Source organism: Tinamus guttatus, unplaced genomic scaffold (assembly GCF_059628265.1).
Source record: "Tinamus guttatus ecotype Peru unplaced genomic scaffold, ASM5962826v1 Tinamus_guttatus_pri_ptg000472l, whole genome shotgun sequence".
Classification (NCBI taxonomy): Eukaryota; Metazoa; Chordata; class Aves; order Tinamiformes; family Tinamidae; genus Tinamus; species Tinamus guttatus.
Window position 1 is genome coordinate 710,106 of NW_028289006.1, and position 25,165 is coordinate 735,270.

The window sequence follows — 25,165 nt, forward strand, 5'->3', positions numbered from 1 at the left end:
TAACCTCTTAAAGCATCTTACATACAGCAGTGCCTCACACAGGTGGCTAAAGACACCAGGTGAGTGGGTCAGTGCAGGGAAGGAAGGACTCTTAGGAGGAGGAACTAGAGGGAGAGCAATTCACAGAAACATGTGTGACACAGGGCTATGGCCACTGCAGACACGTCACCTCTGAGGATTGACTGCCTGCCTTGGTTTGTACACCTCTACTCTATGGCCTTTGCTCCATGACTATCCCCTCCCAGGAAGGGGCAGGGGGAATGGCAAGAGGCCAGGAAGCTTCAAGGAAAGCTACTCCAGGCTCAAGCCTTCAGGGACATACAGACCCTTTGGTCTCAATTCCCCCGCCTCGAGCATCTGGCAACACTTAATATCCTGCTGAAGAAGAGGGCTGGGATTAGGCAAAGGAGACAGGGCTCAGCCTGAGAAGAGGGGCTGAACGCAGGGACTGAAGCATTTTACATAGCTGCAGGTACGTTTAGAAACAGAGTTCCTAGCCTCTGTCACAGAAATCGTGAGAAAATGGAGTGCCCTACACAGCCTTTAGCACAAGCTGCAGAGAGACACTGCTTTCAGAGACTGTATCGCAGCCCCTGCCACTTCCCAGCCCTCCCCCTTTTACCTCCTGCTTGTTTTAAGCAGGCCCCCAACCTGCAAGAACACAAGCAGAGATTACATGCAAGCAGGCCTTACACACACCATCGTTTATTTAACACAGTGAGCCGAATTCTTTCTTCTGTCAATGGCGCCAGTGTTTCCTGCATCCCTGTGCCAGCCGTGGCATGTGCTGCCTCTCACCTCAAAGGGACAGCAAGGCCACCCCTCACAGGGGCCTCTGACTTGTCATGCAAGCCCTGTTTATGCTGCCCCTCAGCTGCAAGGCCAGGCAAGAGAAGACAAACCTCCTCTGGTTCATCTGGACAAGACCAGCATGGGCTGACAGATAAACTCTTTGCTACCCAAAGAGAAATGGAGCGATGGATTCCTAAAGGCCTGAAAATGTATGTGACAGAGGTGGGAAGAGGACCAGGCCCTGAATCACCCTGTGTGCCCCAGGCTGTGCAGGTAGGTGCCATTGCTATGCAGGCACACAGCAGCTCTCCGTGTACGCAGTGAGAGGCATCGGCGGCTCCCTGGGACAGCTCTCCCCCAGGGCAATCAGTGAGGCCCCAACTCTTGGTGCTCTTTCAGCTTTGCAAACAGCCCGCAGTCAGGCACAGAAGGGAAGAGATAAGGAACACATTCCGCAGGGATTTCGGGGATTGTACGCACTTCCAAACCAAGCTCGTTTTTAATTAGGAAAAGAGGGGTAAGGGATGAGGGGTAAGGAAGGGAAGAAGGAAATAACACAGACACTAGCAAAAAAAAATCCAAAATTGTTCCATTAAGCGATGGCCACCAGAGAGCCACACTACACCGATATCCACACCACAGCAGCTGTAGTACACTAAAAAAATAGGCCTCACTTTGCCTTGAACAAATGGACTTGAAAACAAGAAAAAAGAGGAGTCACCCGGCCCTTCTGACTCAGCAGCAGAAGGGGGGAAAGTGCTTCCCTGGCCTGGAGAAGTAGCAGCAGCAGCGTTGCAGCCTCCCTCCTGCATGGTGCTGAGGAGCATCAGGCAGGAGCCATAGTCCGATAAAATAAAATAAAAACGCATAACTTGGTTGATCCTGAGGACAGCATTCTTGGAATCAATGTTAGTCTTGGCACACTCTTGCCACTGCTACAGAAGTGGAGAAGGACTCTTCTTTTGGATTCATGCAGAGCTCAGAACAGCACAGACCTACTGTGGCACACGCACCCGTCCTGCAGACAAGGGAATCACTCACAGAGAGGATTAAAAAAAAAAAGTCAGCAGGATTTGTCCAAGTTTATGAAAACAAAATGAAGAGACAGACCTCCTACAAAGGAGGGAAAAAAGGGAGAATAAGAGAGAAAAAAAAAAAAAAAAAGAGCAAGTCTGCATGGGCTCTAGGATCCTCTCCCACCACACAGCTCTGAGGTCCCTGCTGAAGACAGTCCAAAGGGGGAGGGGAGGGCACGGGAGCACCTCTGTTACCTCTGTTACAGCTGATGGAGGGTTTGTAAGAGCATGTGGCGGGCAAAGGAACAGGAGTCAAGAGCACGGTTTGGCCTGTGGAAAGAGGAGAAATATTTAGTTTTAAAATACTGAAAACAAGAACTGCTACGCAACTGACTTTGAACAACCAAACGCAATCTCAAGCGCACTCAGGCTGCAAACACCAAAGTCTCTATTTTCCCCTTCAGTTATCTCCTCTTGCACCACTCCCCAGTCTCTGTACAGATCAGTACTTTCATTCAGAGCTCAGAGAGGAGAATAACACGCTTGCTGCAGAGTAGGTGCCAAGAAAACAGCAAACAGAAATTTTATTTCTCTGCATACAACCCCCACCCCACCCCCCAAATCTATCATCTGGCAGAATCAGATTGTTCATCTCTGCAGTCTGGTGTCTCAACATGGATAGAAGGAAGCAGCATTTTTTTTTCTCTCCTTTTCCTGCCAAATCATCTGCTATATGTGACTAGAACAGTGACTTTATTTATTTATAGGGCTTTTTCAAATCTTTGCAGGGAAGCAATATAACCTCCTACCCCCTAGACCAAGTTAACAGCTGACTGGTGTTGCTCAGCTGGTGTTTCCCTTAGAAATGGTCCCCAGAACTTGCAGATCATCAAGAGAAAGTGCCTGGCTCAGAGACTGCAGTAGCAAAATAATAATAAATACAACCTTATATAGGTACCCTGCTCCTGAAATTGGATGCCTAAACTACAGAGACACAAGACTTAGTAGGGAGCAAAATATCTCCAGCCTTCCTCTCAGTTCCCAGAAATGTGTTTTTCTCTGTTCCCACAGGTTAATATTTGATACAGATTTCTGAAACTCACAGAAATACCCACCCATTAGAGAAATTTCCTCAAAGAAATTTTATTCCAATTTTACCGCCCTCTCAGCCTCGCATGAGAACATAGCCTTTAGCAAGTAATAATAGTGAGATCTAAATGAAAGAATGGAGAGCCAAAACGGAGCTGGGAATCAATCCAGGTGAGAAAAAAAAAAAATCAATTCTGGATTTATAGATAGAGCCCAGGAGCTTCTGCTAAGCTATTGTACACTGGGGTTTAACAGAACTATGTTCTGGAAAAGAGTTAACCACTTTTATTTCTACAAGAGCCATTCAGCAATCCTGCATGAAGAACATAAACTGCAATATGTAACTGTGCTCTATCTTGATCATGTCTGGGGGGAGGTGTTTCAGTCGTTATACTGGTACTGAGTAGGTGGATTTTGACAGGATGGCTCCATATTAAGTTTGCTTGGCCACATTTTTGGAAATGTAGAGCTTGAGCTGCTGCCACTGATCCTAGCCAAGCTCCCTCAGCCTCTACCCCAGCTCCAGCACCAAGAAACTCCCCTGCTTGCTGTGGAGCGAGGCTGCCACCACTCTGCAGCACGGTCTGGCAAAAGAGAACAGCCCAGGCACACGGGGCAGGCAGCCAGCCAGCCACATACATGCAGTGTTTTCCCCCAAACTGAGGGGAAAACACACAAAAACAGAACAAAAAAATGTGGACTCACAGCACCCTCTTGTGCCCAAAAGAAAAGCATCCCAGACCACAGCAGAATAAGATGGATGCTGCTTATAGCCCACAGCCCAGCTTTTAACTAAATAATTAAAAGAAGTCCCACTACACACTGATTTGTTTGGAGATGATTCTGGACAAAAACGAGTGGTGGTGCAGCTTAGTCCTGATCTTTTTGGAAGAAAATGTAACTGGACTTTACGGTTACTGAGCCGCGCTTGTTCTCAGTTCTCCAATCACTTGTAAGTGATTTAACATTTTTTCCTCCTTAGGGAAAAGACTTAAAAAACATTACATACGTGTTTTTCCACATAAGTACATATTGCTTATATGTGGTGTTGACTTCACCATATTGCACAGAATGCAAGTTAAAACATCACAAAGCCTACCTTGCAAGAGGGGCTGGCAGATTAAAGCTTCTGCTGTGAGAATGTCATAGCATAAATGACAATCTGCAGAGGTGATGTTAAGACCCTTTCATGCTGAAGGAAGGCTGACAAATCTGTCCCTTTCTGTGAGTGTCTTTTGGCTTTCAGGTTTACATGATCTCAGAGACCTCACAAGGCTTTCCCCCTTCCTGTACTGGGTACCAAAACACTGGCCATGAATTCAAGGGAATTTTTGCTGATAGCAATAAAACTGCTTCTGTTAAAGCCATCACTCTATGTAAAGCATCATTTACGGATGAAAAACATTTACTGGTACTTTGTAGACCTCCAGCCTAGAAGAGGCCTGCAGGACCACACAGGAAAAGGGAGGCAGGGTCTGATGGAAGCAAGTTTGTTCAGAAGTACATGCCAAACTGAGTGAAGGCTGCTGTGGACACAAGCAGATGATACAAACAACTGGAAGAGTCAAATACAGAACAAGGGGGCTTTGGTTCAGGTATCCTCAAGTTCAGGTGATTTAAGTCCTGTTTGGAGGACTGCCAGGAGATGGACTCTACATGATAACTTGCTTTGCTCAAGCTGTCTGTGCATTTAGTGCCTGATGGGAGAAGCAAGGCATCATTTTCTGCAGGTGTTTTAAGACTGGCACTGGAGCCTGACACTGCAGGCATCTGTCTGATTGGCAAACAAGGCCACAGGCAGATGGAGCAGTGCAAGAAAAAGACAGAGATGTTTGAACAACTTCATGTGGCACCTCCCAATACTTCTCACTTAAACCTATGAAGTGGGAAGAGGATTTACTTAGCTGTTAAAACACACATCCACTGGCTTGAACACTGCTTAATTCTCAGCCTGATCAAGTCAGAAGTGGACACACCAGTACACAGACCATCCACAAGTGCTCCACCTTAAGACTTTTAAATAAGCGCTTGCACATGTGTAGAAGGCAGTTATATGGTTTTATTTTCCAAAGTTGACACTAGCATGGCTGTTTGCTGGATACATATCACTACTCTACATCAGCTTTGATTTCAGCCACATCAATATTTGCAAAAACCTCTTCCCCTTTCCCAACTCCACTGTGAATGGAAGCAAGACAGTTAAGAGGAGAGTGATCACTGGTATTTGACTGCATCCCTCTTGCCTGTGCTTTGTACCAGTCATAAGTACTTATGTCTCTGCCTTTCATCAACACAAGCTCCTGCACTTCCACATATTCCCTATTTCACAGAAATTGGGAAGGCTCAAGCCTGGTTCTGAAACCTATTAAAGAGGTGCTCCCATCTTGAGAGGCACATGGGCCATGTGGAGCCAGTCAGCTGCCAAAGGGGTTTCAGATCTCTGCTGTCTTGGGGAAAAGGACAGGTTTAGGCTCTTTCTCCACAAGGTTTAGGCTCTTTCTCCACACGACAACTGGGGAGAAGTAAATACCTGAAGAAAGGAAGGATTATTGAAGTGTTTTTTGTAAACTACATAAACATCAAGTTGCCTGAAGCTCTCACTGATTTAATCCAGAAGAGATACAGCTTTGTCTGTCTTTTAACAGCTATTACGTTTATGGTCCTTTAAGACATTAAACAAGCTCAGGTTGGGGGATAGGGGGCCCAAAGAGATGATTCTGTACCTACGTTATAAGTAATGATATTAAATGACAGTAGAAGCACCTTCAACATTTATGCTCCAAATTCAGCTCTCAAAAAACTAACCACCTCGTTGCTATCTCAGGAATGGTGGCACCCCAAAGACAAAAGGAGTCTTTGCACTGTTCTGACCTGTCATGGTTCAGTGTTACAGAAAGAAACAAGTTGGGCAAAGGCCAGCTGACCTTGAAACACAGCAGGGCCATTTGGAGGGCTCAGTAGATGCACTGTACTCACAGTTCACTCAAGCAGTACCTAGAAACTCAGCAGATTTTCTTAAGCTCAAAACACTCTTCTGTAACTAGCATCAACAGTCTGTGCTTGAGAGCCAGTTTTGAGTATTTCCCCCTGAGCCCCCATCATTTTCTCTTCAGGAGTCAAGACATCTCACTCTAAAGCTCAAAAATCTTTCAAAGCAAGCATTTCTCATGCTTTAACAGAGCATACTGCATGCAGTTATTAACCCTCAAACAAACCATTGCACTGGATCCCATGGAGCAGACTGCATAACAAGTACAGTACTCACTTTGTCACAAAGGCTGAAAGAACTGGGGCCAAAGATTTAGGGAAGTAATCCTGTTGCACCATATGGTTCAAGGTCATAAGAATACCATAGAGGCTTGGGACAGCTTTGATCTTCTCTTCACTCTGGATGAGAAAAAGCCACAAGTGAGACATCAAGATAAGTTAGAATCATTAGTCAACCTCATCCACTGTCATTCACAGAAGCAATGACTTCTGCCAAAAGCAGCACTTCCATCCACAGTAGCAGAGAAAGCTTGTTGCATTAAGTTCTCTTTCCTAAGGAAAGTAAACAACCCTGTAGCCTCCTAGCAGCAGCATCTCAAAACCAGCAACACCAGCAATAATGTAGCACATGTCAATTAAGGCCTAGTCAGGAGCAATGGAGAATCACATGCAATCACAGTGAAAGCCACATCTTCTCAGAAGCCCCTTAATTCTCTACTTCAATTTCGCTAAAATCAGGTGCTTTAGTTATGCAGTTTACCTTGCATTACTCTAGCCAATCTTGACACCCCCTGCAGTTCTTCAGCCCGCTTCCTCCAGTACGTGGTGCATTACCAGCACTGGCTGCACAAGTGATGTATGAGGGGAAGTTGCAGCCATCTCTACTGTTGTTTCCCTGCTTACATGAGGAATTCTTCTTATTCCTGAAATGATGCTAACTTATGTGCTATGGATGCCCACTACCACTCCAACTAAAGCCCTTCAGCCTGTAAAGAGGGTCTAGACATGTTCTGACAGTGTGACCTTCTATTTGATGTTCCTAAGAATTGGTTGCTCTTCTGCCTCCAGTTATGTTGGGCAGAAAATTATGGAAGCTGCTCCCTCTCCACACAAGCCTAATTCATCAGTGGACCCCCTTTCTATACTATAAAGAAGCAGCCTGTTGGCTGATCCTCAAAGGCACTGTCATCCACATGCTTCACGTTTGAAAGTTGCTGTAGAGCACACATTGGGGCTTTAGACCTCATTGCAGATATTTAATATTTTCTGTATGAAGTAAGAGGTAGGTGGTAATCCATCAAATAAGCATCCTGCAGAATAGAGCTGTCTTGGGTTGTGTGGAAGTGGGACGCTTGGGATTTAGTTCTATGTCCAACAACACAGGGTCAGAAGAAATTGATTTTTTTAGAAAATTCAGATAGATGTGACACACTGGATGTGTCGGCTTTCCAAGTAGGATATAATGATCAGGTAATCCACAAAGTCAATTAAAAAAGCAGGCTACTATAATATAGACCATGCTCTGTTGTGTGCTGGAACTGGCTTGGTACAAGCCTCCAGAAGATGACACTGAGAACACAGAGTGCATCAAGGAGAACAGATACAGAGAGTTGACAACTACTTCATCCCAATGTGATCTTGCAACCCACAATTTCTGCCGGATCCACAGACCTCTCTTATCCCTAGGCATCAGGCACACACAGGCACCCCAATGCTTTTGTGGCAACATAACTGCCCATGTGCCAGCCAGTCTGGTCTTCAGCCTAACCAGAGCATAACATAACTCTTTCCTGCTTCCTCACCTTAAGCAGTCCCATGTGGATCAAGAGGCTTGTGATGAAAGCATCAGAATTAAATGTGGCAGAAGCAAAGGCTTTTTTCATCAAGGCATCTAAAAAGAAGTAAACATATGTTAAGCACTATATTTTCCTGCTTGCTCTGTTTCTCAATAGCTACAGTCTGATTTGTAATTTCAGGTCCCTCAGGTGATATTAAGGAGCTAATGACAGAAAGAAATCTTGTTATTTTTAAGGTAGACTAAGATCAAAGCTGACCCACACAGGATCTCACAGAGTATCAGCTACTAAGGGATATTACTTCCCCAGACTGCATCAACACCCCAGACACCTCTGTACTAGACCTCTAATACAGCCAGATGAAGCCTTAAATTTAAAGCTTGGATTTTATACAAAGGCCTACAGGAAGCTCCTCACTCTTGGCCTAGCTTCACATGTAGTTTGAGCATCACAGAATGCTTTACTGCATTTGAATGTGCATATCTAGAGCATGCATGCACTGGATGAGCTAACATCCTAGCAAAGCAGCAAGAGTTGGAGCCTTGTAATTTTAAGGCCAGCCAGAATTTCCCTTTCATTTGAAACCAAAAGGAGTGAAAATACAGCGAGAAACCTTGTTCACTTGTTTCCAGGGCTGCCCCACAACTAACTGCTGCTAACTATGACAAACATGGTACTGGACAACCTAACATCCTAGCAAAGCAGCAAGAGTTAAGCTCCCTCTTCACAGATAACAGCTAACATAGCCCAGAATACATAGCAATTTATTATTTTCATCACATCTACACTAGGAAACTGCACTTTATTTGCAGTAAATCACACTAGATGTCTTAAATAGTTGATCCAGTTCTTTTGCACTGTTCTGCAAAGTAGCTTGTGCATGATACTGTTGGGGGATTTGCTAGAGATGAGTCCTTCTCCTTAAGGAGTGACCAGATGCCAAAGAGAAGCTTAAAAATTCCTGTTTCCAAATGAGAAAGCGAAGGGATAATGTTAATCTATGCAGAAGTTAGGCTTAACTCAAGTCACCACACAGTATAGTGAGGAACAGTCTCTTGCCTGTACATTTGCTTCTGTGCTTTGTCTTGTAATGCAATCTTTGCTGCCTGAAGAAACTAAACAGGTAGATAAGACAAACACTAAATAAGAGGTTTCTCTTTACAGTTTCTCAGTACTAAACTGGAGAGGATATTTTCTGCAAAATACCTTTTTTTTTTTTTTTAAATAAGCAGTCTTGAGAAAATAACTGACCTCAGAACACAGTGCTCCTGGCTACTGACAGCAGAGCATGAGAGATGCAAGTAGGGACAGCACAGTTCCAGTAAGACAGCAACTACATGGGATATTTAACTTCAAGCTTTGGAAGCAAAGACCCGCTAATTTCAAGATTTTTACTCAACACAATAGCTTCTCACTGTCTCATATTTTGTCATCTTGCATCCTAACAAAAATAAGACAGCCAAATGCTTTGACTCCCTCAGGGAGCTGACACAGACCTTGTGGGTATTCCCCTGCATTGCATTAGATGGCCCAAGACTGGAGCATGTCACACCATGAAACAGAGGCCCACTCACCTGTTGTTTCATGCACTGCTGTCTTCACCGGGGCTTCATCTTTGAAGACTGAGGATATCCTCAGGAGAGTTGTAACTACTTTCTCTACATCAGATGCATCTGTCTGAAAGACAAGAAAAACCATGAGCCATTAAGCTCACTGCTAGGCAGACACAGCAGACAGGCCTCCATTAGGGCAGCAACAGCGTCCTGCAGACTGGTGTCAGCATTGCCTTGGCCATAGTGCAGGGCATAAGAAATACAGTATACAGCTACTCCATGAAGAACCTTTGGTGCCACTATCAGCATCAGCTGAACCACTTGGTTCCTAGATTCCTTAGGAACACTAAAACAAAAGCAAGTCTCCCTCTTCAGACAGAAAGGAATCACACTTCTGGGGTTAAGTGACCCTGACCAAGAATCAAGCACTGGGAACTACAGGCTTTCCTACCTGCTGAGCTATCAACACTGAACACTTTGGTCCTAGCCGTAGCAGCTTCTCTGGGGAGGGAAAAGCAAGGAATGTGGCAACATCCACAGGAGGAGATGGCACTGGAGTTGAATCCTGGAAGAGAAAAATCCATCTCAAGTTTACTCTTGGAAGTAAACAAATAAATTGGTACAGCAAAGCGCTGACTTGTGTGGATACAGCCAGGTCAGAATTTGTCTGAATTTGGTCTGAAAACTACTTGGATGTTGTGATGAGGCCAGAATTGACATAACCCTGGTATGATAACATAACTGCATGGCATTGCATGCACAAGGTTCCCACCATTTTCAAGATTTGGATTTTCTTGTTACAAATGCCTTTATGCATATGCACACATTAAACGTGCTTCCAAGTCATCCACTTTCTTCTGTGTGCTAGGTTTTTGGCAGCAAGCAGGGAGATAAAATGCATGACAAAGTGAACTCCTGAAATAATTTTTCAAGTTCAGGCTCACTGCACATTTTTATTTCCTCATATGGAGCAGAATATAAAGGAGGAAACAGGACTGCACCCCAAAGTAAGCTTACTTGTGATTCCAGTATCTTCTTAGGAGTCATTGCCTCCTTCTCTCCCTGTCCTCTCTCCTTCAACTGCTGCTGTTCTTCCTCCTCCTCCTCATCCTCCTCCTCTTCTTCCTCCTCTTCATCCTCTTCATCTTCCTCTTCCCCTTCATCATCACTACGGTTTGAAAATTTTTAGGTGAAGTAGGCCTTCACTACATGCTCACAGCTCTAATGCAATAGAATTCAGAAACAGTTTTTCAAAGCACAGAAAAGCAGCTGCCTCCAAAGTTTCACTGGAAGAAGCGCATCTCAGAGACGCACTGGTCTACAACAGGTTACAAAAATCACTCACGCTTAGGTCACCTAGTTGGGACGCTAACAAAGAGCCAGAAGTGCCAGAGATTAAAGGCACAAGACCACGAGACAAGGTAACCTTAAAATGAGGTACACCACTTTTTCCTTATGGAATCCCCCATGTTCCATGTGTAGGCCAGCATTCATCTGCAACACTGCTGCTTTTATTTTAGGTCAGATACATGAATGAAGGCATTGATAGTTGTGGGAAAAAACTTCTGTTTAAACTCTGGTGCCTTTGCCTACCTCAAAGATCCCAGGACAGCTGCCATATTGAAGCCTTCAAGGATCTCCTGAAGTTGCTCACATCCTTCTTCTCCAAGAGAGTTACCTGGTTTATTGTGGAAAGAGATCAAGATGCACATTAGAAGACATACAAACATAAGCTTGCTCTTAGGGTCTGTACTATAGATTCTAGTCCATCTCATTTCTGAAAATTGAACAGTTGACAGACATTTCTACATAACATTTTAGAGGCAACATTGCAGATTTCAGAATCAAAAAGCTGCTAGACAGTTTTTAAGCTATGTTACACAAGGACAAAACTGTAATTGGTCCAAGTGTCTTCAAGAGACTTCCTGCTAGTTCCACAAGTAGCTCTTGTTCTCAGTGATTCTGAAACAAGTACCACTGAAATAAAGTGACCCAAGGTATAAACGGCAAAAATCAACACTGGTCAAAATACCCATTCTACTAAAGAGAAGTGCAAGGAAGCTTTTATTTACAAGTATGAATACTCGAGATCACACTGAATCATTAAAAGGGGATTTCCTGGAAACAGATATGGGTATCACTCCAATCTTTCCACCTTATGAGATGTATTAAAACTGCTTATCATTAATCATGGACCTGATTTGTGGCTTAAGAATTTTGAGAGCTAAGTAGTTTCCTGTCCCAGGGTCATTGGAGACCAGCAATGCTCAGACACCATTTTTTACATGCTGACAACTGCAATACATGATACTGTCAACATTCTTCCTAAGAGCTTCTAGTTAGGGTCAAGCTAGACGTGCTTTGATTCAAGCTTGCATACCATTGAGATCCAACTTCTCCAAGTCCGACTTGTCTTCAATAGCCTCAGCAACAGTCAAAGCAGCATCTCGCTTGATCTCGCAGAAGGATAAATTCAGTTCCTAAGAGCAGGAGAGCATTAATCTGCAGAATCCTTATACCATCTACTATCCCATTAGCTCCACATGCTCACGAGCTTTCTGCAAAGCCATCATTTGAAAAGACTATTAGCAAAAGAGTATTTTCAACTGGGGAAAAGGGGAGCTTGACAGATACTTACTTCTATTCATATACCTGAAGGGGACAATTTGAAAACTACCATCATAAGGAGCAGCATTACTGAAGTTAACCCTCTTTAGAACAGCCACCACAGAGAACATAGGCTGCTCATCTAAAAGGTAGGAAATACTCCAGCCTTCACTTGGTATCTTCACATAACCAAGAGGCACAAGACACTGCACATTTTACAGAACAAAGGAAAGAAATTCTGAAATGCATAAGAAGGATAGGATGGCACATTTACCTTTCAACACCTGTTGTGCAAGTTTAGGCCTCCAAAAGATGAGGCTATGAATACAGCTATTTATCATAAACATGTCCATCAAAAAAAAATATGGACTAGTAAGAATAAAGTTACTTAACTTGCAGCGACCATCCCCCACATCCTGCACTGTACTCAGTCAAACCACTCCTGAGATTTAATATTAACAACAGGAGGGAAGCAGTCCTTGAACAGAATGAATCAGCTATTATTGCTTAATGACACCCTTTCTTAACTGTTTTTGCTCTAGGAAAAAAAGTTATTTCCGGGCATTCATTGTTCACCTCGATACCTTGGTTAGAATCCTATTTAAGAAGTTTCCATGAAAGATTTAGAAATAAGGAATCAGTAGAAGACTGAGTAAGGGATCCTGCACTGCTCACACTTCACTACAAAACAGCTATTTCTTTTGCCAGATTTGTACACTAGTAAATTAGTAAATAATGTTAACACTCAGAGGTGGGTTCTTTTTTTTTTTTTTTCTTTGACTGTAAGCTTGCAAGAGTAGAAATTATGCATCTTCTGGTGATTCTAGAGATCATAATTTACTTTGTTACTGATTGGACTTTGGCATATCTGTCAAATGCCAGTCCTATGCAAATACTGATTCAGAAGGCTGTGGTACTGCCAAGAAGCTAAAAATATTTGGACCTTTGATACACACTTAGCAAAAAAAAGCATTAACTATATGCACTCTGAAGTGTTAAGCAGATTACAAACTGTTCACATACACCTCAGACCCAATCTTATAACCCTCAGAGGCTCTGAAAGCAGATCCTTCAGTCAGACTCATGAATAGTACTTGAGCAGAACCAGGAGTTTTAAAAAACAAGTGGAACCTAAACAGATCACCAATACAACTCAACTTGGAATACTCTTATCTGGGTGTGGCTATTACAGTGACCTACAGCATAGTTTATTGCTTTTAGTGCAGACAAAATCTGCACTCAGGTGAACCTCACTTTAAAATGAATAGGGCTAGAAGACTGTACAAAAATCAGGGAAGGCACAGGAGGGTAGGGAAATTGTTCTCAATAGGGATTCAAAGCTGAACAAGAGAATGCAATACCTTTAATTTGTGAAGCCCTTCCTTGACAGCTTCTGCAATAGCAACAGCCCCCTTTGAACGCACTAGGCAGTCTCCAAAGTTGATCACTTCAATCTGTCGAAGAGCCTTCAGAGTCTGCAAAGCAGCACATTTTGAGAATACAGACATGCAAGTCAATCCATGTCAAACCACTCTGGGAGGTTAACTTTCTGTCATTGCTCTGCCTCAGTGCAGTATGTGGCTCCACAAACCCAGAGATGCTGATACTAACTACATCTGAGGAAGCCAGAATGGAGAAGACAAAACTCATAACCTAAACTCACAACCTTATAACTACTCACCTCTGCCATGGCCACAGCTCCTTTCTCTGTGAACGTGTTGTCATTCAAGTTTATAACCTTAAGCAGTGGGTTGATAGCAAAGGCCTGGGCCAGCGCTGTGATGCCAGGATGGTTGATTCCATTCTGTGGCATATGAACCTCTTCTAGAGTCCCAATAATCTGACAAAGGACACATGAAAAAAAGCGGTTAAAACATACTTCAAGTCAAGAATACAGTGTCCACTCTTCAGAGTTTGCTCACAACTGTCTTCTTGCAACTCAAGTCAATGAGCTCTTCTGCACAGAATTATTTATTCATGTCACAATTCTAAGTAAAATTGAAGGTATGGGGCAAGTGACAGATTAACCTCTGATTCTAAGGGCCACAGATAGCATCCCTTACCATATCTGTTCTAGATTCCTTTACAACAAGGGTTCTCTAGAATAGACCAAACAGTATCATTTGATATGACATTCCTTTACTCAAGGTCTACATTTGCCTTTACTGCAAAAGCAGACATTGGGGGAGGTGGGGGGCAGAAGAACAACAACAACAAGATGAGAACTCTTTGGAGTCTTGATAGCATGTCACACAACACAGTCAAGAATCCCATTGTCATAGCACCATTTAGTCCAAATTCCTCATTAATTTTATGCACTTTCAAATATCTAAGAAGTCTTATTTTTGCTGTCATTTCTGATTAGTCAAGATCACATCCAGACAGCTCCTCACAAGGAAACCCTAATCTTGCAGTATCTTTGCTAATACACTTAATATACATTGTAATTCAGAAATTTTCCACAGAAAGAGCAGAAAAAAGTAGGTGGCCTCAACCACACCAAATTCTGCTCCTCCAAATAAGAGTGCAGTTTGATCAGAGAGAGCAGGCAAAAATCTATCAACCATTACACAATATTCCAGGAGAAAACACTAGGTGGCTTCTGCCAGAAGACTGAACAAGAAATGCTTAGGAAGTTTTTGTTGACCAGCCCTGTCTCCAAGTTGGAGCTATATGTACATTCCTTTGGCATCTGCACTTAAGGACACTTTGCTCCCATTTGCAGATCACCAAGGTCTGTCTGGTTTGGTACTTACCCCAAAGGCTTCTGCCAGAGCAGTGGCACCATCGTTCTCCAGACGGTTTCTGCCAGCCACAAATATTTTCAAAGCCAGAGGCTTGCCCTGGGCACTGGATTTCCTGTGACACTCTTTCAAGGCAGCTGCCAATATCTGAAAATAACACAAGCTGTTTATACTACCTGAGTATCTCATTCTGCAGAAATTCAAATACTTTTTATATACCCATTTCTCAAGAAACATTTGAGTCACTGCTGAAAGACATCTGCTCCTAGAAGGGTGTGCAGAACCATGTGTTGCTACAACACTCACCAACTACAGTCTTAGGAACAAAATGATAACTTTGCAGCACTAAAAATGCCTTGCTCCCATTAACAACATTAGATTCACGAATAGGCAAAGATAGAGTCTTAATGACAATAACAGTTAGCCCTGGTTTTCCACTACATGTGATAGGTATCCTTCAGTGACAGCCTTGTTCCTTGAAACTCAGCACTGGTAGCTGTCTTGAGAAGGGAATCTAGGGTCTAAAATAGAACATCTCTCTCTCATATGGAAAAATTGGTCAGAATAATTAGGAGTTTAATTGATGCAATTGTGCAGAGGGAAGTGACCTTGCACTGGAGAAACAGGCCAAGAACCACCTTACAAAGTTCAAAGGGAAATGCAAAGTCCTGCACATGGGGAGGAATGATTCCATCTATCACTATAGGCTGGAGGCTGACCGGCTGGAAAGCAGCTTGGCAGTGAAGGGCCTGAGTGTCCTTGTGGCCAAAAAGTTGACCATGAGCCAGCAACATGACCCTGCTGCAAAGCTTCCTGTGTAGCTTTAGGAAAGACTCAGCAGCAGGACAAGCGAGGTGACCCTTCCACCCTATTCAGGACTGCGGAGGTCACACCTGGAGTGCTGGATCCACTTTTGGGCTCCTCAGACATGGATATATTGGAGTGAGCCAACAAAGAGCCACAAAAGAAATGGAGAATTTTACAGAGAGAGGCTGAGAGCGCCGAGATTGTTCAGTCTGGCTGAGGGTCAATATCATCAAGCTGTAAAAACGAACAACAGGGAACACAAAGGGCAACTAAAAATGACAGGGTTAAACCCTTTTTCAGCACATGCCCCAAGACAAGAAGGAATAGGCACACTGAAATACATGCAATATGTTAAATTCAATGCATGTTTCAAAACACTAAAATTCTATTTAAACAAGAGCCTCTTTTTACTCTGTGCTTAAAAACTGGAACAGTTTCCCAAAGAGGTTGTGTAGTTTCCGTCTTTTGATATAGTCAAAGCTGACTGGACATGGCCCTGAGTAACCTGGTCTAGCTGGCTCTTTGAGCATGTGGTGGGGGCTATAGAGCCACCTTCTAACTGCAGTGGTTGTGTGTAGGGCAGTGTGAAGCCAAGTCCTGTCCTAACCTCACTCTGACTGCAGTGACACCCCTTACCTTGCCGCCTCCAATGCCCATGCCACAGTTGTTGAGCTTGAGCTCTTGCAAGGTGTAGCAAGCTGGGCTCTTCAGCAGCGCCTCAAAGCCACGCACGCCATCGGGCCCAAAGGCATTGTCACTCAGGTCCAGCTCCACCAGCTGTGCCCCGGCAGTGATAAGGGCATCTCCCAAAGAGATCTGTGAGGAAGCAGATGGCAGGAGGGGTGGGAGAGAGAAAGGACTGGCTTTTAGTAACAGCAAAAAGGCAGAAGCTAGCGATGGTAAAGCTGGAAAAGAAGTGAGCAAATTACTAAGGATAACTGCAAAACAGTTATCAAGAAGCTTTCTGATTCCTTTGGGTCAAACATACATATTTTTCCCAAAGTGACTTTCCTCTCTACACTGCTCAAAGGAACATGTATTTCTGCAGTTGTGTTGGTGTTCTTGCTCTGCAGAACTTCGTTTCCCCACTACCTGCCAGAGCACCAAGATGGTGGTTCTCTCCAGAATAAACTTCTTCATTAGCATGGACCTCTGCCTGGCCTTTTATCAACTCATACAGAAGGAACACAAAACCACTCACCTACTCTGAGACACTCAGTGCCAGTAGCAGAGAAGATTATCTCTCTGCTAACAAAGCTTTAGAAAAATACTCCCCCAGAAAACATAACAGGTGAGCAAAGAAGATATTATAGCCAAAGTCTCCCATCTAGTTTTTACTTACCAAAGCAGGAGGGATCTCAGATCTTAGCCTCCCTGTGAACATATCGCTCCAATGACACCTCTAGAAGAAGAAACAGATACAAACACAAGAGAAGCCATTAAGGTATTTATAACACAGTTGTACAGAGGTTTACACATAAGCTGCATTGCACCACTAGGGACAACTTAGTACTGACGGCGTACCCTTGGGCTTGGCATTTGATTATACTGAAGAGCTACAAGAACTAACATTTTAATTACTTCTCTTTCAAGGAAAAAGTCATTGAAATGAATATTGTAAGTAAAACTACACAGGAATTCTAGCTTGCATTCAACTTGTTTTTCTGCTAAGAAAGCTTCCATAGAAGAAACATAGCAGGAAACTGAAGGATATATTAGGAATATGGATTTTCTTAAGGTATAGAGCCAGACAATCCAGAAATACTCCACACTTGAGTGATGAATGTGAATCAACTTTTCTTATCCCTTTTCTGCAGAGGGCCTCTAATATCAAGCTAGAAGGGTAGTAGAAACCATGTCAGTGGCAAAAAAAAAATCCTCATGCATTTCCTTCATTATTTCTTCAATGCTCAGACGTTCTTTGAAGATTCCCTGAAGAGCTAGAAAACCCAGCTTTTCCATTGGAACACAAGTTCTCTTGGTCTTTTGTCACACAGTTCTTTATTTACAGATGGTGCCTGTCCCCAGAAGCTCTTTCTTGAGCAGCTTCTCAATCTTTAAGATTGAAAGCTTCCTGAAATGGGATCGGTTTGCAATACACAGCATTCCCACTTTTCCCAAGTCCCCCGGCTCTGCCACATTTTCCTGTCTGTGCTTCCTACTGGAAAAACAAAGCGAGTGAGTTTTGAGGCTAACTCAAGACAAGCTGCTGCAGGAAGAGTGCAGATAGACCTTTAGTATTTCTACTGTACTTCTCACTTTCACATCACCTACTTGAGAATCTCACCTTGAGCTCCGACTTCTTTTCCAAGGCTTTGGCAATGACCTTTGCTGCCTCCACACCTACTGTGTTGCCTTCCAGGCGCAATGCTTCCAGGCCATCAAATTCCTCAATCTGTTTGATCACTTCTTCAGCTGCAGAGAGCAGACAGTATTGTTGGCCTTTTAGCCAGCATCTTATCTTAGGTACCACAGGTAAGCTTTGATGCACTTGCTCAACTCTACCCTCAGCCAAAACTGTTGAGCAACATTACCTGAAAGTCCTGAAACAGAGCTGAAGCATCAAATCACTAGAGAGAATGTGTTCTCTGTTGTCCATTCTCCCTTTTCATAATTTATTTCTAGTTCTATTATCAGATGACCATCTCTGTATTTACAAAAGCAGCAGACTAATATATCATCTCAATCCTGTACTACACAGGTTTTCAAAGTATGCAGCTGCTTGAAGCACTATGATATTGCTTAATGTTTTTAAAATGAGAACTGACATTTAATACAGCGGTTGTCAAAAGCACTTGATGAAAATGTCAAGAAAACAAGAACTGGACAGTCAAACCCCCAGTGCCATAGCAAGTAGTACTGCCAGAGTACCAGGTTGAAACAGCTTGGGAGAAGAGAAGAAAATATCTCTGCCAGAGATAGCTGTAACTAAACATCTGCAAACCAACATTTGCACCACAACTAATATGACAATTTGGCCACATGTGCTGGAGGTATACTGCGAGACTTTAGAATTACAAGACAAAGACATTTTCTCTTACCATCTTCTGCTGTATTGAGTTTAAGGCTCTGGCCTTTAAAGCTCAACTGTCCTCCACCCACTTGAGTTTTCGCAAGGGACTCTGCAAGCTTAGTGATGTCTTCTGACGCCATCTTCTCCACTTTCCCAAGTTTTGCAAGCTGGGAATTAAAAGATGTCATTGACATTAGAAAAGCAAACTATAATTTATATTAATTGTCTTGTATTTAAACATTTTTTTTGTTGTTCCCAAGACACCTAATTGAGTTTTTGGTGTCATCAGTGTTTTTCCCCATGGCTTGCTCATGACAGCTTGGCCAGATTAGCATTTCAAAGTCAGATGCTGCTGCTTCTTCCAGTCCTAAAGAGGCTTATGTTTTTACCAAAGTTGTTACACTTTATAAACAGCCAATAGCTAAAACCGCCTGCCAAGACCACATTAAGACACTGTTGAGTGTACAACACTTTCACAATGAAGATGTAAATTCTTTTCTATCCAAACCTCATCTTTAATTATACATGCTGCACATTTCCCTTCTTCTCTAACCCCAACTAGAATGAACACAACTGTTTTCCCCTTTCAGTTATATCCCCACTAGTGCTCATGTCAGCACAGTTCTAGAATCACTGCACTGTTGAAAAACATCATGTGTATTAGCTACAAAGGTCTCGCTCAGATCTGTGGCCTTGCTTTCTTTTTGGATGTCCCACAGAGTTGTACTCAAATATATTAAACTGAATGCCATGATGATGGATTAGCAAACATTTCAAGGCACAAATTTGATGCTGGCCATGGCTAGTAGTAGCAGTAATTAACTGATGACAATCAATCACTCTGATGTGACTGACCACCACTCATTAAATAATATAAACAGAGCACATTTATTTGGCATCTCATGGCAGCTTTGCACCTCTACTGGAACAAGGGGCTAGGAGGCAAGTGCTTAGAAGAAGCAGATTAAAACAAATTTCAGATGTTTACAGGTATGACAGTTAATCCCCACAACAGCAGAGAACTGGACCTCTTCCATCCTTGTCTGACCGCAAGGTGGGCACAAAAGCTTGCTGCTCTATAAGCAACTCTGACAGGGCTGATTTTAGACATCCTCTAAACAAAAGTTGTGCATGTACCCTCTCCTCCTGCTACCTGGCTGCTGAAGGACTTGCCTCCAGCTTAGCCCAAGTTATTACCTTCTCTTCGGGTTTACAAACTTTAGTACAGCTTTTGGAAACATGGAAGCGGGGGGAGAAAAGTGCAAAGTTCAACAGCACCATTTTAGAACAGCCATCCTTCTCAGATGGATGTTGCCGGGTGGGGGGAGGAAGGAAAGAAAAAAAAAAAAAAAAAAAAAAAAAAAAGCTCAAGTAAACTGCTCCACTCCAATCAGGCCACTGGGTCAGCATGCTGACAGACATCCCCAACCTCTGCCAAACCAACAGCAAAGAAAAGGAAAAAAACAGCAAGGACATTCCCCAACCCATGGAGGCTTCATGACACAGGTGCAAGAGTTCAAAAGGACCCAAAGTAGCCAGGTTATTTACCTAAATCAGTCTGCAACTCTGCTTTTGAGTATCTCGCCATCTGACTGCTTAAAAAGGTGCTCCACTTTCTACTGTAATGCTCTTTTGTAATATACAGGTATATTCCCTCTCTCTGCAGCTCTTCTCCTTAAATCCCTTCTTTCCTTCATCTTCCACATGGACTGCTTCCTAATTTCAACACACCATTTCTCCATCGCATCCTGAAGCACAGTTTTATTGCAAGCACATCAGCCACACCCGACTGTTAAACCTACCAGAGGTGTCTTCACTGCCAGCTCTTCCACAAGGAAAGCTCTAAAATAAATAAATAAAAGTTAGCACTCTTGGCAAACGAAGGCAAGGTTTGAAAGCAGGGCCTGAAGAGAGGTTTCCTCATTAATTAATCACTACATAAAGCAGCACATTCCCTGATGGTCAGAAGTTACTTTAGCAGATCGCTTATTTAGAAGGGTTTATCCACACTACCGTTCATCCACCCTGGTTGGTACCTAGCCCCTTATAAGCGCACGACCTCGGGAGGGGGCTGCTCTGCACGGGGGCAATAGGGAGCCCACAGGCCGCTCCCAGGGGCGCCGGGTGACAGTCTCGCTCCCAGGGACGCCCGGCGGCACGAGGGGCGCCCACGCGAGCCCCGGGCTGGCTCCCCGCGCGGCTTCCGCTCAGCGACGGCCGCGGGCTCCGCTCTTCCCCCAAAGCGGTCCCACTGCCCCGGGGACTGCCCCGACCCTGCATAACGGGCCCGGCCGCCTGGGGAGCCCGCGCCGCCCTTTTCCCCTGCCGGAGGAGCACGGCCGGACACGCGCGGCGGGGAGAGACGAGGGGCACGTGGGAGCGCGGCGAGCCGCCCCTTCCCCCTCCGCGAGAAGCCGGGTTGGGAAAGGGGGGGGCGGCAGGTGCGAGCCCCGCGGCCCGGTCTCACCTCCGCGCGCGAGGGCGCCCCGGTGCCGGTGCGGGGAGCGCGCGGCGCCGCCCCAGCTCTCCCGCCGCCGCCGCCGCCAGACGAGGGAGGGGGGGGATGGGGGAGGGGGGAGGGGAGGATTTGAAAGCCGGCAGTTTTGCTTTCCCCGCGCGGATTGGCTTCCCGGCGTGACGTCACAGAGCCCGCCCCCGCGGCGCCGCCCCGCGCGCCCTGGGCCAAGCGACGGGGGCCGCGCGGCGCCGCGGGGCACGCCGGGAGGTGTAGTCCCGCGGCGCGGCGGCTCCCGGCGTGCCCCGCGCGCGCCGCCGCGGCGAGGCGGCCGAGGCGCGGGGCCTGCGGGGCCTCGCTCCGCCCTAACGGCCGGTGAGACAAGTGTCTGCAGGGAACGTGTGGAAAATGAGCGCCAAAAATGTACGGGCCTCCAGCGGCACAACTGCCATGTGGAAAGGCTGAGCTAATGGAAGCTCATAAGCAATAAGGCTTCCTCATGTCCTTGCAACCAAGGGACATGGGGAAGCTGATGTACTGAGTGGATCATGCTTGTGTGCGAGGAGCATAAAACTACCAGAAAATGTAGAGATGAGGAGTTAAATCAGGGATACTGAGAGGGAGCCTGAATGTGGAAACTGTGAGCAAGGAAATTGGCTCTTGTTACTTGTTCCTCCTGAGCTCTAGTGAGAAACAGCATCACATCAAATCTAGCTTAGCGCATCTACTTCTTTTTTCCCCAGTCTTGTCTGACTTCTTTGGTCAAGAATGGGGCAAGAATGAAGTCTTTGGTTGTGGGTGCTGCTATGCTGGACTACAGAGGTATTTGCACCATGGAAGCAGATTCCTTCTTTATAAAGAATCACAGCATCACAGAGTGGTTGAGATTGGAAGGGACCTCTAGAGATCATCCAGTCCAACCTTCTGCTCCAGCAGGGACATCCAGAGCACGTGGCACAGGGTGGCATCCGGGCGGGTTTAGAAGATCTCCAGAGGAGACTCCACAGCCTCTCCAGGCAGCCTGTTCCAGGGCTCTTGTCACCCTCAGGAAGAAGGTGACAAAGAACAGCTTCACAGCTCCAGCTCACTTTTATGCAGCTATAACTCAGTTCACAGCAGTAATTTTGCACCTTTTGACTTTGCTATGTGCATGCTAGACCTAGATAATCTAATTTGAAAATCACGAGAATTTTGATGTTAACCAGGAAGGAAATATGTTTTCCGTGAGATGGGCAATACATGCTGTATCATGACTTTATGAGACAGCCCTCACTGTTATAAGCAGAGAAAAATTGGGGTGGAGGAGGGTGTAATGTGATTTTCAATGAGGAAGTTCAATCTTTAAAAAAAATGTTCGTGAATAAAAGAATCGCGTATTCCAGCATAATTCCTGATTATGTGTAGATGTTGTTTTCCTTCCTCCTTCTCCACACTTCCTCCTAAGCCCTCTTGCTCCTCTCTTGCAGCTGCTACATCTTTGCCTTTCAGACTCAGCTCTCACAGCAAGGTTGGAGGCATCTTAGGCACCGTGACTCATCTGAAGTTTTCTGGCCCCATGACGCTCCCCTTCCTATGGGATCTGACATGCCAGCTCTCCCCATACTAATATGTCTCCACCGGGCCTGTTTCACCTTCCTTCTGCCTAAAGCCTCCCCTCAACAGGGTTTGTGGTGTAATGGACTTTTTACACAACACCCTCAGCAGTGGAGGCCCAACTTGGCTGGACTTGTCATTGTCACAGAATCATTGATTATGAGGTATATACATGTTACAAGTTGTATATATTTTATATTCATGCTATATGCATGTTGCAAGATATATATATGTGTTACAAGGTATGAAATTGCTGAATAGCTAACAAAAATAAATATTGTCCTATGTAAAAATAATCTTAATCTTTTGATCATATCAAATAATACCTAAAAAATGCATTGTGATTAAATATTATGAGTGTAAGAAAGTGTTCACCAGTGTCATATGGTACATTATATAGTTCACAGCCTATATATCATAAATTATTAATTTATGATAATTAAGTTATCATAAATAGCTGCCAAAAGCTAATCCTACACAATATAATAAAGTCTGTTCTATTCTAGTCTATCCAGAGTGCTTTAAATATTAAATATTAAGCAGGTTTGGTACACTGCAGATGATGATTTCTACCTGCATCTGGACATTGCCTGCAAAGCACAAAGTGACATTGTTTTGGGTTGTTGTAAAAAGACAAGTGAGACACTGAGCGGTAAATATATCACCGATTGCATCTGAAAAGAGGTGATAATTTAAACCGGTGTCAGTCTGGAAATTACGATCTGACGATAGACAAAATCCTTAGGGAGAGGAAAACCTATCCTATCAGGGAGGGTGGATTAGGAGCTGAGCATGAAACTCATTCCAGAGGGTTATTGGAAGTTAATGATGTTGCAGCTGGACAGGGAGGGATGAAACTCCTGTCTAAGGGGGTCTGTGTTTCACTCTGTTCACAATCATCTCACACAACCCAAGAATAAATTATGATAAATCTGTTCCTGGGGTTCTGCCTGCATTGAAGGCTTTGGGATGAAAACAAACCAAAATCAGATTTCAAAGAAGCACCTGAATATTTATGTATATAAGCATTTATGAAGTTTATAAATATATGTGTATTATATAGGTATATAATATTATGTAATTATATAGTAGATATAATTATATAATATGTATAATTATATAATATGTATTATCCATTCACTGTGTATTACTTCTACAAATAATAATAAAAAAGGTTTATTAACTCAATATTTTTAGAGTATATCATATCTTGGAAAAAAAAACCCTCAGCTGCGTGGGATGGATTAAATAAACTCTCTTTTTCATTGCTCTGCCCCCCCTCCAGCAAACCTATGTGTAATGGCAGAGAGGTCACTTCATACATGTGATAATCCCGCGAGGGTCTCAGAATTCAGCCCAGTGCGTTGCTGTGCCACACACACATAAATTACCAGGCAGAGGCAGCTTTGGATCATTTGCTTTCTTTGGGGGTGTGTTTTACATCAACAAAAGACAGACATCAGGCAGCGATTATTAAAACAAGAATGAGCTCCAAACGGTTAAGCACTTTTTTTTTTTTTTTTTTTTCCGGGGGGGGAGAGCTAATTCATGTAAAAAAAAAATCAAAAACAACCAAGACGATTTTTTTTTTTTTTTTTTTTTTTTTTTTTTGTAATGGAAAGCGGTAGCCTCTAGGGCCCGGAGGATACGCAGGGAGGCATTTTCTCTTGCTGGTGCAGCTGAGAGAGAGAGCGAGCGAGCGAGAGCGAGAGAGAGACCTGGAAATGAAAGTAAAGAGATCAGGAGGCACATGGAGGGAGCTGCAGGGGCAGCCGATCCAGAAGCAGAATGCTTCCTTCTATAATTAAATAACACTTACTATTATTATTACTTATAGTAATAATACTTTAATAATATTTCTAGTAATATAATACCATTTATCAAGAAAAGTTATACGTAGTGTGGGGGGGAAAGCCCAAGGAGAGGTGAGTCTTTTATTATTATTATTTGGGGGAGGGAAGGAAGGGTTGTTTTTTCTTAAGTCAAATGTATATATGTCTATAAAATGCATTTATGTGCGTTCGAAGGGGGGACGTGAGAAACGGGAAAATCTTGATGTCGCTTCATTAAAAAGTAAACATTGCAATAGTAACCGTATAGAGGAAATGTTTTGTGATTGCAAATTAAAAACAAAAAAAAAGTGAAGAAAAAATATATCGATGGGATTTTGAAGCTATCTCCACTTTTCTGCCAAAAATGTGGGGTTTGCAAAAAAACATAATTGTCAGAGATCCTAATCCCACCCCCTGCAAAAAAAAATGTGGCGGCAGTCTAAAAGTGAACAGCTATCGAAAAAGCCCTTGGGTTTATATTAAAAGAAAACTTTGTGTTAATTGTGCCTGTGCCGATTTGTGGTTTTAAGATTTCAAAGCTGTGCTCAAGATCTGGTTTTCGCTTGCAGTTTCCCCCCTCTGATTTGGTATAAACCCCATGAAGCAGCAAAGCAGCCCTTGTGGAATAGCTTTCCAGATGCACCTTCCTTAGGGGCTTGTAAAGTTTTATCGAATAAGAAGTTTTTCTTTTTATTTTACTATTTTATTTAAATTCTTTGATGCATTGTACGGTTTCCGGGTAGAAGGGGAAGGTTATCTTTATTTTTTTCCCCTTAAAGTACCCTCCATGGTTCCTGGAAATGTGTGTTTTTTATTTAAGTCGGTGGGGGAAGGGCGGGTTGGGGAGGAGGAAGAGTATGTTTGGGTTCGTTTTGCGTGT

The 25,165-nt window shown here is 43.8% G+C and overlaps 2 protein-coding genes across 2 annotated transcripts in view; one reads left to right on the forward strand and one right to left on the reverse strand.

The window, feature by feature from the left end:
• Nucleotides 1-1,935: 1,935 nt before the first annotated feature.
• On the reverse strand, nt 1,936-20,246 carry RANGAP1 (Ran GTPase activating protein 1). Its single transcript, XM_010224495.2, has 16 exons — nt 20,208-20,246; nt 18,434-18,572; nt 17,680-17,807; nt 16,735-16,794; nt 16,029-16,208; nt 14,598-14,732; nt 13,523-13,681; nt 13,203-13,316; nt 11,615-11,714; nt 10,828-10,912; nt 10,252-10,402; nt 9,686-9,799; nt 9,256-9,358; nt 7,688-7,776; nt 6,163-6,284; nt 1,936-2,138 (listed from the first exon to the last, which is right to left on the reverse strand). The coding sequence occupies exons 2-16, from the start codon at nt 18,543-18,545 to the stop codon at nt 2,069-2,071; spliced, it is 1,722 nt and encodes a 573-aa protein (XP_010222797.2). The 5' UTR covers nt 18,546-18,572; nt 20,208-20,246; the 3' UTR covers nt 1,936-2,068.
• A 3,910-nt stretch (nt 20,247-24,156) lies between these two features.
• Nucleotides 24,157-25,165, forward strand: part of ZC3H7B (zinc finger CCCH-type containing 7B) — a 42,883-nt gene continuing 41,874 nt past the window's right edge. Inside the window, exon 1 of the mRNA XM_088532804.1 lies at nt 24,157-24,378. The gene's annotated coding sequence lies outside the window, so the exon portion shown is untranslated. The remainder of the gene's footprint in view (nt 24,379-25,165) is intronic.

Coding starts and splice junctions, on each gene's coding strand:
- RANGAP1 (XM_010224495.2), bottom strand. CDS start 18,545: ATGGCGTCAGAAGACATCACTAAGCTTGCAGAGTCCCTTGCGAAAACT. Junction 13,317..13,522: donor GAGCTGTGGCCATGGCAGAG/GTGAGTAGTTAT, acceptor GCTGCTTTGCAG/ACTCTGAAGGCTCTTCGACA. Junction 2,139..6,162: donor CTTTCAGCCTTTGTGACAAA/GTGAGTACTGTA, acceptor CTCTTTCCACAG/GCCAAACCGTGCTCTTGACT.